The 16,236-nt window shown below is 41.4% G+C and overlaps 1 protein-coding gene across 2 annotated transcripts in view; it reads right to left on the bottom strand.

The window, feature by feature from the left end:
* The window catches only part of LOC110976830 (extracellular matrix protein 3-like), a 100,728-nt gene that overhangs the window by 41,724 nt on the left and 42,768 nt on the right, over positions 1-16,236 (bottom strand). For both annotated transcript variants that reach the window (XM_087129953.1, XM_022230439.2), the window contains exon 2: positions 15,930-16,019. In XM_087129953.1, the coding sequence (XP_086986079.1) occupies positions 15,930-16,005 (76 nt within the window). In that variant the 5' untranslated portion in view covers positions 16,006-16,019. The remainder of the gene's footprint in view (positions 1-15,929; positions 16,020-16,236) is intronic.

Here is a 16,236-nt window from a genome sequence, read left to right as displayed (position 1 = left end):
AATAAAAATTACCCCCCTGCCCACCAGGACAAAGGACATGGATCTACCAAATGCCAGTACATTTCTAAATTCGGAGGGAAAAATCTCCACCAATTCAGTCCCTTCTGCAATCAGCCCCAAGCTGAAGTGCACCCCTATCGGTGAAAGAAAGACAGGTGGTTACAAGCAGGTTCTTTGCATACGCAAAGACCCTACATGCCGGAATAAATTTGTTACGTGTACTCAGCGTGTTCTACGTCAAACACGCATATACTCGCTTGCCTCATGGCACGCCTATGCAGTGAGTACCAAAAAAAAGCCCTCTTTTGTTCCACTCAGAGCAGATAGGAACATGGTCCTCTCAGCTTGAGCGCATTATTTATTGATGCAGAATGGTCTGTTCAGGGATTGGGGAAAAAAAGAACTTTGAATTTGAACAGAAAGTTATTTTCCCATCTCATGTTACTTCGTTTGGCTCCATCCTTTAAGACATCCCAAGTCACCTCAGCTTAAGACCTCAAGCTCTCCCGGCCTCCAACCTTAACACTGGGGCCACCGAGGTGCAAACTTTATCCACTATATCCCCCTTTCCAGTAAGCATGGATGATTTGTTCACACAGCTCACCTGCTTTCCTCAAGCCAAACTTCCCAGTGTGGATGCCAATTATGTATATCAGCAAAAATGCAACATGAGATTGACAAAAAAATGCAGCCAATGCCTAACGTTTTGACTTTTGGCAGGTCAGAAAAATTAACAGCCAAGGAGTCACTGTGTGAAAGTCTTTCCATGCATATTTGAGTCCATTTCTGTGTTAGATCCCTCCTTTTGTTTACAATATCATTGCTAGGTTCTAGAACCAATGGACTTGCCTAAATATCTTACAACGTACAAGGCTGGATGTGGGTTTTGCAAGGAAAAGATTTCATCTTTAGCATATCTTCGAGTCTGTACACTTCAGCAAAAGCGGGAGATAATATAATGGAAACTTGTTATGAGTCCCTCGCTGAGATTCATAATTCTGGTATCAACAAAATGGGGATAAATCTAAACCTTAGTCCCCTCTGCTTCAATCTCTTCTAATTCCGAGCTCAGCCTGGCTGTCAACTGTATGTACCCAAACTCCAGTTTGCATGATGGCCCAACCCGGGATTTACTCCTTTGTTACAAATCTGCAAAGCCAGGTCTTTTCAAACCCGGCCCCGGATTAGAATGTGTTCAACCAGTTCAGCAGGGAAGAAAATATGCAGCAGGGCACAGGATGTAAGGTAGACAGGTATTATTCCTTTTTGGTACACTGGAGAAAAAAAAATGGTCAGAGATGGATACCTGCAAGGCCATGGACCGGTGAGGGGCTCAACTAAATCCCTAACCGATTCCTTTGACAAGCACAAGGGGCATACATTCCAGATTCAATTTGTTTGTTTTAGGTTGCGCTCTGCTTTCTGCAATCTGTGCTTTAAGCTTCCTTAAAGGTTTAGGCTGAGCAAGAACGCTTCCTGCTGAATTGTATTTTTGTTTCCACAACAAGAGGTCCAAAAGCTTATCCAGCTTTTTGTTATCTCTGAAGGAATGCAGTAAATCTGAACACAGAGCTAGAGGAGGAGATTTACTGGAGAAGGCCCACTGCTTTAACTCAAGCTTGGTGTATAATGCAGGAAGAGTTCTCATCACAGAGTTTGGCTGCTTTGCTGAAATACTTCTTAATTATTTGCTGTGGAAAAGTAACCCATTAGAAGCAAATACATAGAGATATTTTTTACACTTTACAGCTGGGTACTGCCAGACTTTAACATGTATGTATCACCCTCTTATGAAAATGGCTTCCGCATTTGATTTGTTATTCCCATGTCACAAATCACGCATCTTGCACCTTTACAAAAAATAACCTGGACAATGGTTGTATTTGCTCACCAGCGATCTTTCGCTTATCCCTATGGCCACACCACCATCAAAGTTTACTCACAAAACATAGGGGCTATGTTTGCAGTGGAGTTGCAGTGGGGTGCATTCATAGTATGTTCACAACTACGTGTTAACCTCCCTCAACTTGGTCCTTGTTGGAAAAGGAAAATTATCAGCCGTGCCATAAATTAAACAAATGTCATAAAATACAAGATGTCATCCTAAGAGGTGAAACACATGGTCACCATGATTGCCTGTTAAGCACTGGTTGTTTTTCCTTGGAAGGAGTTTTTCCTACCCAAATCAATTGTAAACAGCACAAAATTTAAGGCTCTAGATGTTTTGCATCATTCCTCACAAATATTACAAGTTTGAGAGTACAACAGTCTGGTGCAGGTCATGCATATAGAAAGCATCAACTATTGTACCACCATCAAATTCTACTCACTTAAATTGCACTGTTTTTTTTCTGGAATAACACGAGAATGCAGATTACGTACGGTGAAGTCTGGTTCATCATCAGCAATAAAACTACAGAACTGTCCATTTCTGGGTCAAAGCAGTCATTAAACAAATGCCTGAGACAGAACTACACCAGATGGCCAGCAACCTCAGTCATGAGCTGAAATCCCAACATGGTGTTGTGGTACCTGACGTAGACATTTCAAACCCTTCTCCAAAATCTTCTTTCCATGCCAATACAGAATCTTGTTAATGGCAGAACTAATGTCTACAATGTCATTAAATATTTCCAGGTAGGCCAAACCATGCATGGGGGTAATGCCCTCCTGAAAAGGCAGGGCCACAACCCTGTGACCTCTTGTTGACCTCAAATTAGAAGCCCAGTGCTGACAGAATGGGTATGAATGGCACTTTCACAACTCCAAACCCTTGACAAAATGTAGTTTTAAATCACATTGATTCTGCATGTCAACTTCAGCATGAAGGAGGGCATTGTTCACTCTACAAGAAGTTTGCTATAGCAATTCATGTCATGAAGAACATTTTAACATGTCCTGTCCTGAAATCTCTGCTTTCTACAGAAAAAAAACAGGAACCTCTAAAAATCCCCTCTAGCTTGGCTTGCAAGCAAGGGGTGACCCCTTAGGCTGAGATATAGCTAGCCATGAAGTCACTGCCCAGGAATGTTACTAAGACCACGGCTGTGTTCAGACAGGAGTCAAATGAAAAAGACCCTTGTAGGTAGGTGTTCCAGGTTTTTCAGACTTAGTTTGGAAAGTGGAGTTGGGGTTTGGGTAGGAGGTTTACATGTAAATTTACTTAATTCAAAATTTGTCAAAATGAATTTTTCGTCAGCATGCACTTCCCCCCTCCCAACAGACCTATGCCCTCACCTACATGTTGGGCGGCAGCTTTTGACACAGTGCGGGACAACAGCATGCTGGTATTTTATGATGCTGTGACAGATGGGACTAATGTTTAACACATTGAGGGACATGAAAAACCTGAGATTTTGATGTTGGAAAACCACAGGTGGCAGGCAAATGACAAACCTAAGGAAGCTCAGATTTCAGACAGGGCTCCACCTGTAACTCCCCACATGGAAGTTATTCTGTGCTACTGTGCATGCATATCAACTATCAACAACTCCAGTAATCTGGCCAGCAAACTTTAAAAATGAGTGGATACTTCATATTTTGGATTAACTGAGCTACAGTCAATTACTGCGAAAAAATTCATCATTAACAGCAATGAATTGGGATTTTTTGGTTATTACTTTTATTTATTTTTAAAGGAGGGGGTTAACATTCACGAACAGGTGGATGGTGAAAATTATGGTTAAGCTTTATTCTACATTCATCACCACACTATCTATGCTTACTTTGGTTTTGGATCTCTTAAAAGTACACAACTGGGGCTTCACTGCTCCAAATGAAATACAGAAGGGGCAAGCACCCAAGGACTCAGACAAAGCTTCTTGTTTAGTCTGGTATCCCCAGTAGTCATTCAAAGTCCTAATTCATGTGAGAACGGCCTTCATCCTTATATGAACATGCCATGTACTAGTGTCTCAGCTCTCTTGTCTGGGATCCAACCAACTTGATCCCAGTACATGATGTCTGCAGTTGTCCATCAATGAAGTGACAGCTGAATATACCCATTCACCCCTAAAAGAGTCCGGCAGCCATACTGGCAGACAGAGAGGTACATGTACACAACTTACATGAAAGACTGCTCCAGAGGTTCTGTGTAACTGTCTTTGGTCGAATTACCTTGAGTCTTCTGAATTTAGAGGCCCTCATTGTCCAAATGCCGTCCTTATTACCAGGCCACACTTTGTGCAGTTTGCTAGCAGCAGCTTTCTCTAATTGGATACTTTTGATCTAGGGGAGCTGGTTCAACTTTGATGCCAAAACTACAATGCACAAAAATGGCTGAATGGTCATTTTCTGAAATGACTTTGATGTATTTAACAGTGACAAAAGGCGGGCCAGAAACTCTGAAAATGTTCTTATATTTTATAACAACGCTTCTAATACAGATTTTGGGGGGGAATTTTCTGTCAAATTGGCAGAACAATTCATGAAATGCTATGTTCCCTGTGGAGTTTAACTTTTTCAACCTTTCCTTGCAATGATTTCCTTTACTGCTCACGGCAAAATTTTTAACAGTGCATACACTGTACAGTTCAACAGTGATCAGTGAATGGATCTGTATTCTGTAGATTCACAGGTATTCAAAAATTGCAAAAATACCACACTAGGAACCAGGTCAATACCTTTTTTATAATCAGTATCACAACGAAGCAAAAAAACCCAGCCATCCCTAACGGACAAGGACAGCCACTCAACCTCATCTTTTGCACACAGAGTTTTTTCTGGTGAAGGGAGCAGCCTGGTTAAGGTTCTGAAAATCCTAAAAAGGAACAAACATTTCTCTGTAATGTTCAAAATCAACCAGCCCTGAAGGGCATGGCAGAGGACAATGTTTGAGTTTGTGTTGCACGCATGGCCCCAAGCACTTTTGCTAATTTCAAAGCAAACCACTCGTTTTAAAACTTTCTGTTCTGATCTTTCTGCTCACCATCTGTTGTACTTAACAATTGCAAAGAAAGTGCTCTGCACTGAAATTGGCTAACAGTCAGGCTTCACAATATTTTCTGACAACTCTTCCTTCTCTCTTCCTGGTGCATAAAGCCATGAGAATGAATATCCCGGATTTCCATCCACTGCCCGCATACCACTGAAACAGCCGCCACAAAATTTCATTAATTTCCACAAAGTTATTACAGAAACACAAAGTTATTACAGAAAAATCATTATTTTTCCTTCAGGAATGGTTAAAAAATGGCTGCAAAGTAAATCGGGAGTTTGAAGTGCGACAACTTGACATCGCCCGCATAAAAATGGCGTGATGCAAGACGGACTGAGAGCTAGTCAACTTATTTATTTCAAGGTTGGCTCCCTTTGCATGGACACGTACTCGCTATCATTGTGCAGTACGTACACCAACTACTACGCAACGATTGCAATGCGCTCCAAATAATGAATTAAAAAAAGCCCAGCATCCATCAATCCTTGAGATTCTTACATCTAGTTGCAAACACTACTGATGAAGAGATGGTGAAACAAATATTTATAGTTGTCCCTGAATTTATGTGACTGTCAAGTGTATATATACACATGTAAGTGGAGAAATGACATTCAAATACCTGACGTCCCTAGAGTCTGTACTCAGTGGACATACTTAGGTCTACGAAACTGCCTAGCTTTTTTACAAAAGTCCAGAAAGATTAACATGAATGAAAAATCTACAGTTTTGTTCTGTTGGTAAAGATAAAAGAAGAGCTTGAGACACACATTTGTAAACAGTTGAGCATCACAGAAGAGAACAAAAACCTGACTAAATATTGTTGCCCCTTTGGGGCTTGTAAGCACAATATAACGAGAGAACACTGTGGTAGGAGTCTAGACTTGCTTTTATCCACCTGGACAACCAAGAACCCATGGAGTGAAAATCCTAAGGATGCATTGGAGGCGTGGTCAAGCATCATGCTGCAATTCCTGGGACAGGCATGGCAATGGCAGGGGGCTAAAATGGGCTGGTTACCACCACCATGGAACTATCAGAGTGGGGTTGGATAGGATTCGATAAGCTCTGATTGTTGGTCAGAATTTGAGTAAGGAAAAGCTGACACCCTTATTCCACTTTTAAACTGAACACAGAAAAATATAGTAATTTCAATCAAGTCCACAGAAAATTTTAATTCCATCAGTCTCCACCTCTGCAAGAATTTTTGTAAAGAGGCATATCCCCCATCCACAACCATACTGCTTATTAAAACAGAAAGTCACAGATAACTTTTGGAATTCCAACGTTGTCAGGCACGTCTGGTCTGCATGGACAATATGGGCAGAAAGTGTTTATGTCTTCTACTGCTTGGTGTTTATCAAATAAAGAATGAAGATTTGAAGATTCTGTGTTGAGTGATCCCTGCTCAGACGAAAAATGCAACACAGAGACCGACAAGTCCAATGTCCAACATGCATGAGATGCCTATGACTTCAAAAGCTGATGCACAAACTATCTCTTCTATGACCCAAATATTTCATATGCGTCCATTTATTCAATTAAATTTTAATGCCCAACTACAAATCATGCAGCCCTATCCTGACAATAAAGGGGAAAGCTGAGACAGCTAAAAGAGACTAAAAGCAAAGCACAGTCTGTATTTACACAAGAATGTTGAGCTAAATCATGACTTTAGTCAATGTATCAACAGTAACCGCACCCCCCATTAAAAAACACAAGCTTGATTTTTCAGCTAGCAAGTTCTCTTTATCACCATGCAGATTAGTCTACTCATGGAACCATTTCAAGTGTCACCTGTCATAATTCCTTATCTGTAGTGTAACATTTCTTACCCAGTGTGGTGATAATCTTTGGGGCTAGCAAGCATAATAAGTTTGCTCAAGAAGAAGATACCACTTGGTTTTTTAGTCTGGTTGCATGGAAGCCAGTTTCATTTGCTCTGCATGCTACTAGCTCCAGAGTCATGATAAGATATCTTTGGGGCCTACCCTGACCTTTCTGTAACACTATGTCAAAATATAAAGCTCTGCAACTGACCACAAATGTTAAGGAGTTAAAAAGCAATGTGATATTTACTGCTTAATTGTCTGAAATTTACGAGCATTAACAGGCAGGTTGCATAATAGGTCTAGGGAGTGGCAGGTTGCCAGTGCACCAATTTAGGATATTTGAGTACCATTTTTTTCCTTTTTTCAATAGATGCCGCCAGTTTGAACTGTCATTATCTAGTTTGTTTTGTGGTGGTATCTGGGGACCTTTAAAAACTGGTGCCAAAATGGCACTGCTGATCATGTGAAATGATAAATAAATAGAATAAGTGAAGTGCCCAATCTCTTGGATTCCTTTCACCTGAAAAAGGTAGAGGACCGACCGCCTGAGATCAGAATATGGATGGCATCTGAAGGTGATTAAACTTATTCAATTTAAAGTGAAAAATGGACACACTCTTGTTTTTAGATATATTACATTTATGATTCTAGGTTCTCTGGGTTCTTTTGAAAAGAGTACAGTGTCCAGATTGATTTGATATGCACCAAAATGATACAGCTCACCATGAGAAAGGTTTCCACATATCACATCACAGTTTACTGAGGCCAACTCTCATGCCAACATAAATGTATTCTCGAAAGCCTTGGAAGCTGTTCAGAGTTTAAGCTTCCACTAAATACCAAAACGTTTCTACATTTGATGGGACAAGTCTGTATAAATTATCAGAGGTGGAAAAATAAAAATCAAGTGTGCCACCAAACCTGACTCATACGGGCCTGCCTGATACATAAGGTGTGGAATGATGGTTCTTTCCTGTAAAAGTCTAGACAGGAACTCTGCATGGTCAAAGGCTAGTTGCTAACGACATCTCGGCCAGATTCCATCTAATTTTAGCTTTCCACGAGAGCCCATCCAATGTAAATTCAGTCTGAGACAATCAAAGAGGAACTCTCTTTTTCTTTTTTGGTGGTGCAACCAGGAAATTGCTTTTTCTATCAAAGTATTATCCTTAAATACAGAAGCTTTAATCATTGCCGTTTGTTTCTGTTGTTGCCAAATCTAGGTAATCTTCGCAATCATTTTGGTTCACTTCTGATGGCCTGAAATGATACAGCCTGTGGTTATATTTATGGGTGTTGGTTATCACCAGAGAACTTGTCAAAATTACCAACTTCTTTAAAAGCTGATGGGGCTTATCACTTTGTACATGAGTGGGTAACATGTAGGGGATTTTGGGTGTTTTAATCTCAACGGTAAATATGACAAGATAGTCCTCCAGGCTCTAATGTTGTTTCATTTGATAACAAAGGCAGTCTAATCTTTTGACATTATCTAACCGGCTAGTACTGCTACAGTATGGGAGCTGGAGAAAGCAAAGACCAATTTTCTTCCTTTTTTCCTTGGTTATTAAAACATGAGTCCCTAGTCCCCATGCTTGTCCATCTTAAACCTCTGCCCCTGAGTATTCTCCCATCCAAATCACTGGAGAATGAGGTTCATTCTCTACAGCAAGGTTTACCTCCGTGTCCCTGCCCTGTGACAAAATGGGTATTTAAAATAAAAATTTAAAATAAACTGCAAGACAACTTCCAAGAAAAATCCTTCTCTTAGACAGAGCAGTTGCAGTATGGAAAGAAAAACTAACCGCAAAAACAGTTCCTTACAGCCACTGTTTGTTTCTCTAAGCATTGATACCTCTACTACTGGCAGCTACAGGTCATATGGGCACATACATGCACATGTAGATACTCCAGAGGGGACATTTTAATATGTGTCTGCCACTATTGCCCTTGAACAGGGGTGAAACGGCTAAAATAACAACCTAATGGAGACACAACAGGATGTATTTGGCCAGGTATTGGCGGCAATTAATGATAGGCTGAATGAACTTGTGCATGGGGGGTCATTGTGTGCGTGCTCCCTCATCTTTGGCTCACTGGCTAGAGTTAAGACAGAATTTAAAACAGAACTACCAGCCAGTCAAGCCTGAAGGCTTTGTTACATGAGCAATCAATGAGCATCAAAACAAGCAGAACTATCCTTTAATTTTATTTGAGTGAAAGGTCCCTTCTTCTAATATACATGTACTCTCCTTGTCTTAATCTCTTATTTTTACCCAAGCATTCATGGTAGCAACTATGAAGAAATACAGGTTTCTCACATGACATCACTGGAAGGGCAAAAGCAGTTCAGGATGCCTTCCCAGTCCGCAGAGGCATGTGCATTTTCAGATCTGTGTATTTCTATTGGCATTCTGTGTACACCAGAATGAGGAGAGACTTCAAAGGCGTGCGCATTTCTGCGCACATCTGCACACTGTCTGTCATTTATGTCAATAATCATGTGACTGAAAAAATCTATACGCACAGGCCATCTTGTAAACCACGAAACGGTGCTCATCCATCATGAGTATTTTTAGTAATGGCACACAATCACCCCATCCGCCCACAGTTCCCACAAGCTTCACATGAAATGTTGTAGACCTTCCCACTCAGGCACAGATGTATTTATATAAACACACAACCTTCATTTATTTCCTCCTGCCCAGACAACAGTAGTTACTTTTTTTATGGAGACTAGGCTGGAAGTGACTAGTTTAGACCGTACTTGACCTCCGAGGCCTTTACCAACTGAACTCCTTCCACTGCCCCACTCACAACCCCTTTTTTTGCAATTAGGTCCCTAAAAGGGTTGTCTTTTATAAACAAACTAACACCTACATTGACGGCTGTGCCTTGACTAAAATATCCTGTGTCTCCACTAGGATAAACATGTACAACATCCAGTCAGAATTTCAAACCAGAGGGCCGCACTGCACATGGAATCAAAGCCACTGTTCAAACACATCTCTCCTGCTGGCAGATGTGAAGAAATTCCTCTGTCCACTAAGACCCCAAAAAACCTATTATTTCATCTTTGTAATTTATGGCTGACTAAATCTGGAAAGCAAATCTGCAAAATATTTCAAAGGCACTTTGTGTAGATTAACCTGTGCGCAGCTGGCTTAAATTGTGGCGGATTTAAAACCCAAAACATTCGGTATTAACTTTTCAACCAGCTTTTCAGGCTCTATAACCATACCAGCATGGGCTTCACCTACTCAAGATTTAAAGGTACATCACCAATTCTCTCATTTTATGTCCAAAATTTTGACAGTATGCACTTGTACCAAAACAGTTTTAGAGTGCCCCTTGAAACAGTTCAGTCTGTGAGAATGTCCCTTTAAAGCCGAACAGACCCAGAGGTCATTAATAGTAATGCCCAACAGCTGAACACAGGTTCCCATTGTTTGTACATCATGAATGTACAACACTGGTAATTTAATTTCCAGGTTTTCTGAGGCTCCAATGGCAAGGGTTGTCATTTTCTTACATCAATATTTCCTATATCAAACACATAAGTTGATAATAGCCCCTGCATTGACAACAGGTGACCTTTCAACCTTCCTTCTTAACTTGTTGGCCCCGTCTCTAACAAATTTCAAAGAAAAGTATCTTTCAGAGCTTTGCAAAATTGCACAAATGAGAATTGCTGGCTAATAAATCTTTCTCGGGCACTAATTTAAAAAGTCCTAAAAAAAAAGATATATGCATTACAGTTTAATTCTTGAAGAGCTTCACAGGAACTTGTTTTGATTTGTGAGGTCCTTAAAAATGTGAATGATTGAATTCAGACCAACATTTAACAAATAGTCTCAAGGATCCATTTCAGAAAGAAACTGAACTTAATGTCCTTGCATCCCAGTGAATAAATAAAAAGAAAAAAAAACGCAATCATCCCAGTGAATAAATAAAAAGAAAAAAAAAACGCAATCAAGCAACACAACTTTCCAGGTACAGGGGCATCTGAACAAACACGTACTGGTAAATCTACTGTGGTTTATGAAATTTTCATCAGCCACAAATCTTGGCATGGATTCCACAAAAGGCCCCAGTCCCCCCCCCCCCAACAGATTTCCTGACCTTGCCACCATAAACCTTCTGTATGGTGAAGCCAAACTGGCCTGCCACCCACAATAAATCTAGAAATGATGTTCTCCTGCCACTTGTCGGTTTATTGAGCAAGCAGTTTCTAGAAACACCACTGGGAGGGGCTTGGATCAGGTCAAAACATTCAGTTAACCTCTGGGGAGAAGTCTGTTTACATGTAAATGCACCTGCAGGCAGTCTGGTATTTTCTGGTACCCCCCTCCCCTTTCCTTCACTGGTTCTCCATTTCAGAAGTGTCCTATATTCACAACATTTGCAACTGAATGAGTCATTTGAATAGCTCAAGTTTTTCCATGCTCTTTTTTCGGTTAGTGAAGAACTGAGGAGCAGGTTGATTCTTTTGATATTCTGGTCCTATTCTTGGTGCAGAGGGCTGTTATCAGGTTTCTAAAGGGGCAGACAGATGGGTTAAACAATTAAATGAAAGGCTAGAAATGAAATAGCAGTAAATCTGTCTTGATCCTTGAGGCTCTATTTTTTAAACTCGCTATCAATGCAGTAGGGTCATGGCCTCAGATCGAGACTGAAAGCCAAGCATGAACTCCCTTAACAGGATATCTTGTGTCTGAATGTCTTGGGTGCTCAATCATTTTCATGTTGACTTGAAAATTTCATGTTGACTGTCTAGCGAGACATCGCCAGTGACTCAGAATCACAGGGGGAGAGGGGCAGAAGGGGGGCAGGAAGGGGTGGGTGGTGGTATGAATTAAGACAAACCTCCAGGTCCATGGGAAAAAACAGATTCTGAACTGGCCTTTGATCGGAGCTGAAGGACTAATTGCAGAATACAGCAAATTTAATCTCACAGATGAGTACTCTTTCCAGACTAATTGATGAACAGAAAGTAAACATACCCAAAACCTGATTACTTATTCTGCACATTTGCATAGTTCTAAAGAAAAGATCCATGCTTGGAATGCTGCATTTTTTTTCTTGTACATGGACACATTATTCAAGTACCCAACCCCCCCCAAAAAAAACTTGGCTTCAGGATGCCATGATTTAGGATGATCTAGCGATCCCCTTGATTCCAAAATTTAAACATTCTTCTCCACATTTCTGAAGACTAACCAAACCCAAGCTGTGCTTGCGGGCCTCTTCCAAAAGCTAACAGTTTCAAGTGGGTGGCAAGAGAGGTTCTTACTTGTCACACTTGGGGCTGCTATTCCCAGGGATGCCTTGGGCAAACACCCTCAGCCCTCCAAGGAACCTTCCATCTGTAATGCGTGGGTCCTAGATCCAGGATTGCGTGAGGCACAGTATGCGTGACAAGACAAAGCGGAAGCAGAGGTTGGAAATTGGAATTGAGTGGTTACCATGATCTCTCACTCATGGAAGTGCCTAGAATGAGTGTTCTTAAATGCCACACATGCATCTTTCTGCCCAGGGTCAAACATTGCTCACTGCTGCCAAAGCTCATATCACAGACTAATGAATGCCAACATCTTATGGTTGATTCCATACTTAATTAACCTTATCTAGCGCCTGTATTCCTTTGTTAAAGAAAAACCTCTTCTGAAATCCCAGGTTATCAAACCATTCCAGGTTTTTTTTTTCCTGGAGTGACAAAAGTGAAGTCAATTTGCACACTGCAATGACACTATACAGGTAAAACCAGGCCAAACCCAGTCGGCTCCAGAACCATTTTAGTATCTCACAGCTCAAGTCATGCATGTAAGTCTTCTCTTATGTTTGCATTCTCCCTCAGGGAAAAAACCTCAGCCCCCCCCCACAAAGAGATGCTGCATTCTTTGTTCTTCTTTCCTGGCACAAACAGATAACCGCAGATTGAAGCAAAGATGAAAGTCAGGCTAGACGAGAGAAATCCTTATCTGTGGCACAAAAGGCACACAAACCTAAGGGGGAAAGTTTTCAAAAAGAGGAATGTCTAACACAGAACCTCAAAAAAATAAAGGTAAGACTTGTCTCAAACAACTTCGCAAGCCAAGGAGAATCTTCTTGAAAGGAATGCATGACAAACAGGCTGGTGTGGAGTCAACGTCCTGAGGACAGAGAGAAAGGAGAGCGGCAGATCTGCAATTGCATTGTATCCAGATGACAAATAAAGTGGCGCACAGCAGTAAACAGCACTTGCATTCCACAACTGATTTCATTCAAGATGATTCAAGATGAGCAAGGCATCCTTGCATCAACCATCCACCCCCCTGACCAAGATCAATGAGCCTCACCCCTTCTTCCCTGGGTGTTTGACTGTTCATGTTGGGGGAAGGGGTTTTCAATTAGGGTAAGCATGCCCTGGGTAAATCGGATGTTGAGCTAGTATTGTGAACTGTCTAATTTGCACCAAGTTGAGTAAAACAACCTCAGGTTGAAAAAAATTAATACTCCCATCCAAGTATTTAAAGAGGGTCCATCTTATACCTACTTACCAATGAATAAACAAACAAAAATAAATTTCAATTTGTTTGACGACATATTTGTATCTTTAAATATTTGACCTACAATACCAACACTGCACTAGAACAACTCCATTTTCTGGTCAAATCTCAATCATTACGTTCAGAGGTATGAGAAATGGTTCTGAGATGGAAAACCTGAGTTTTTGAATTTTGTTTATGAAATGAGAACTGGCTTCTATGGCAAAGATAAACTCTAATATTTCTCCACCCCTCCCTTTCAGGGATCAATTTCCAATGATTCCTAACACTCTTTGGGTGTGTGACTCACATCCAGGTTGGACCTAAAGTAGTCCCAATTAAATTTCCCTCTTCCTGCAGACAGCCCAAGCTTCAGCCAGTGGTTTTTCAATTGCGAGGAAAGAGTTCCCTTCAGGAGCAGGACATCATTCATTAAAGAAAATTCAGTGAAAAAAGAAAAGAGGCGAGAGAGCAATTAAATTGGGAATCTTCCTTGTACTTCAGTTAAAAAGTGTCTGGCACGCGTGATGAGCTGGAGTTTGAGAGAGCAGACTGTTCTCACAAGATTAATGGTACATTCCACTATACCTGACAAGGTTCAAGGGGTGAAGTTCCTGTTTTCTGTGCAAAACCATATCAAATCATTGCAGGTTTTTTAGACACTAATTGAAGATCTCCTGTTTACACATGTGAGGAATGGTCCAAAGAAATGGAGGCAAGAAGATCCTATTAACACATGAGCAAGAGAGTCAGTATGTTGTTCTCCTCAGTGAACTGGGTTTGGGCGCATTCGTTATCGTAAGGGTCAAGCTTGGATCCCCTCAGTGAGCCAAAATTGAATTCATGGTTAAGTGGGTTGTCCTTAATGCGTGCCATTTTGAAGACCGTTTTGCCAGGATCCAGAGGGAGCTCCTAGATAAAGCCAAGTGTTTCCTGCCTCTTGACGACAAAGTGGAATCCATCTGAACACCCAGGATTCTTGATTTGATGATTAAGCAGCGGTTCCCACTTGAGTGCCCCCACCCTCCCCACCACTGTGAGATGACAGCCTGCCAAAGCTGGGCTGGCAAGGTTCTTCACCTTAGTAACTGGCTTGCATGTGTTTGTCTTCACATGCACTCCATTTCTTGCACACATGAAGTCTGCGGGATGCACACGTAATATGCCAACCCTCTGAAGGTTTAACATCACTGATGAAAATATGTGCTGAGCATTTTTGGTTGACTCTCTAAATCACTTTCAAAGTTGTGTAACAGCAACAGCTGGCTGAAGGGTAATGAGGCATGCCAGGCTCTCAGCTTCACAACACCAGACAAGGAGAATAATTGAAATAAAATAAGTTAACATCTTCACTGATGTACATGAGGGAACTTATTGTCAGTATGACTGTATAAAGCTTGGCATCAGGGTTTTGCTTCGCTTAGTCACAACTGGGATATATGACTATGCAGTATCATTTTGCTAGTTGGTAATATTTGCTCAGGTTTGCTGCTATAGTTTAGCACGTGGCTTTTCACTTGCCCTGGATGAATCAGGCTACCAGTATTTCCTGCAAAGACTGGATGCACAGGTTTGGCGAATTATAACTCCCTCTTTCTTGATTAATTGTTGTCCAACCCTTAGTAACCTTACTGAGCTGAAATTGCTGCTATTGATTTCACATCGTTTTTCTTCACTGCTTGCACCAAGGTGTGGAGTTATGGTTGGACACCACCACCTCTCTCTCCCCCTCCCTTCTTTTCCAAATCCCATACACGCCAACACTTCAAACACACAGGCACACTCAAGATCATCTCAAGGATTAATTCCACATATCACCCGGGCACCTCGCCCTTTGTTGCCCTGCCACCACTTTCAGCCCCCCTTCAATACCAATCAGTTAGTCTTCCCTCAAGGCACACCACATCCGCACTGTTGCTTCCCCTGGAGGCTGGAGGGAATTCTCTGGCATTGTTTTTGAGGGACAGAAGGAGAAGTGTGGAAGAAGAGTTCAACTCATGGCTTTGAATGGAAACTGTTGCCTGGCTCAGGGCTGTGAACTAACAACAGAGTTGGTTCTCTTTGGGACGTTTCCATGATAACACGCTGTCACCCAGCAACCATTTGCAGAAAATGATTTTGAGTTCTTGGAGGGTCCTTGAATCACATGAGAATTTTTCCCAAACAAAATTCAAGATTAATATTTGTCACAAACCACCTGTTTTACAAGTCCCCTGTATTTTGGTTGATTAATGCCCTTTGCAAATTGTGCAGAGAGAGGACCTAATTTCTCTGAGCTGCCTGCATTCTTACACTACTGCTCTTAGCAAATATCAGACCTCCCACTACCCCACTTCCAGTATCCATTTCCACCACCAACACTGTTGACACAATCACTCTGACCCAACACAGGGCATTTCCACCACAATTGTAGAACAGCCACAAACCCCAAGCCACCCCACCACTAGTGGAGTATATCAACACTGTAAACCTTAGAATTTGACCCAATCCCAATTTGTTTCACTAACTCACTTTAATATGCTCCTTGGGCTCTAAGAAATGCCACCAATGATAACTGTTGTTGGAAATCTATAAGGAAACTCACAGGAGCACTGAGGAGAGAAGGGGGGCGGAGGACGGGAGAAATAAGGGACTTACCAGGGTCACGGACAGTGACAAAAAAGATGTCGCTGGTGGCATTGGTGTTGGGGTTGATCACGTACTGGATGCGCATGTTGTCTATGTCATCTGCAGACAATTGAAGCAAGGGAAAAAAATACACAAAATGAACGAATGCTCGTGAACTCGTGACTGCTCAGCACATCAACATTAAACAACATGGAATTATAAGCATGAAGAACAAGTGATAAACTTTATAGAATAATGAATGAGAATGTTCTTTTAAGGGGGAGAAATGCAATTTTGTAATGATGCAAAGTGGGTTCAGGCCTAAAACTTCTGAAAG

This window comes from Acanthaster planci, linkage group LG02, assembly GCF_054643075.1.
Source record: "Acanthaster planci isolate LZ-2023a linkage group LG02, COTS_SCS, whole genome shotgun sequence".
NCBI lineage: Eukaryota > Metazoa > Echinodermata > Asteroidea > Valvatida > Acanthasteridae > Acanthaster > Acanthaster planci.
This window is presented reverse-complemented; position numbering and strand designations above follow the sequence as displayed.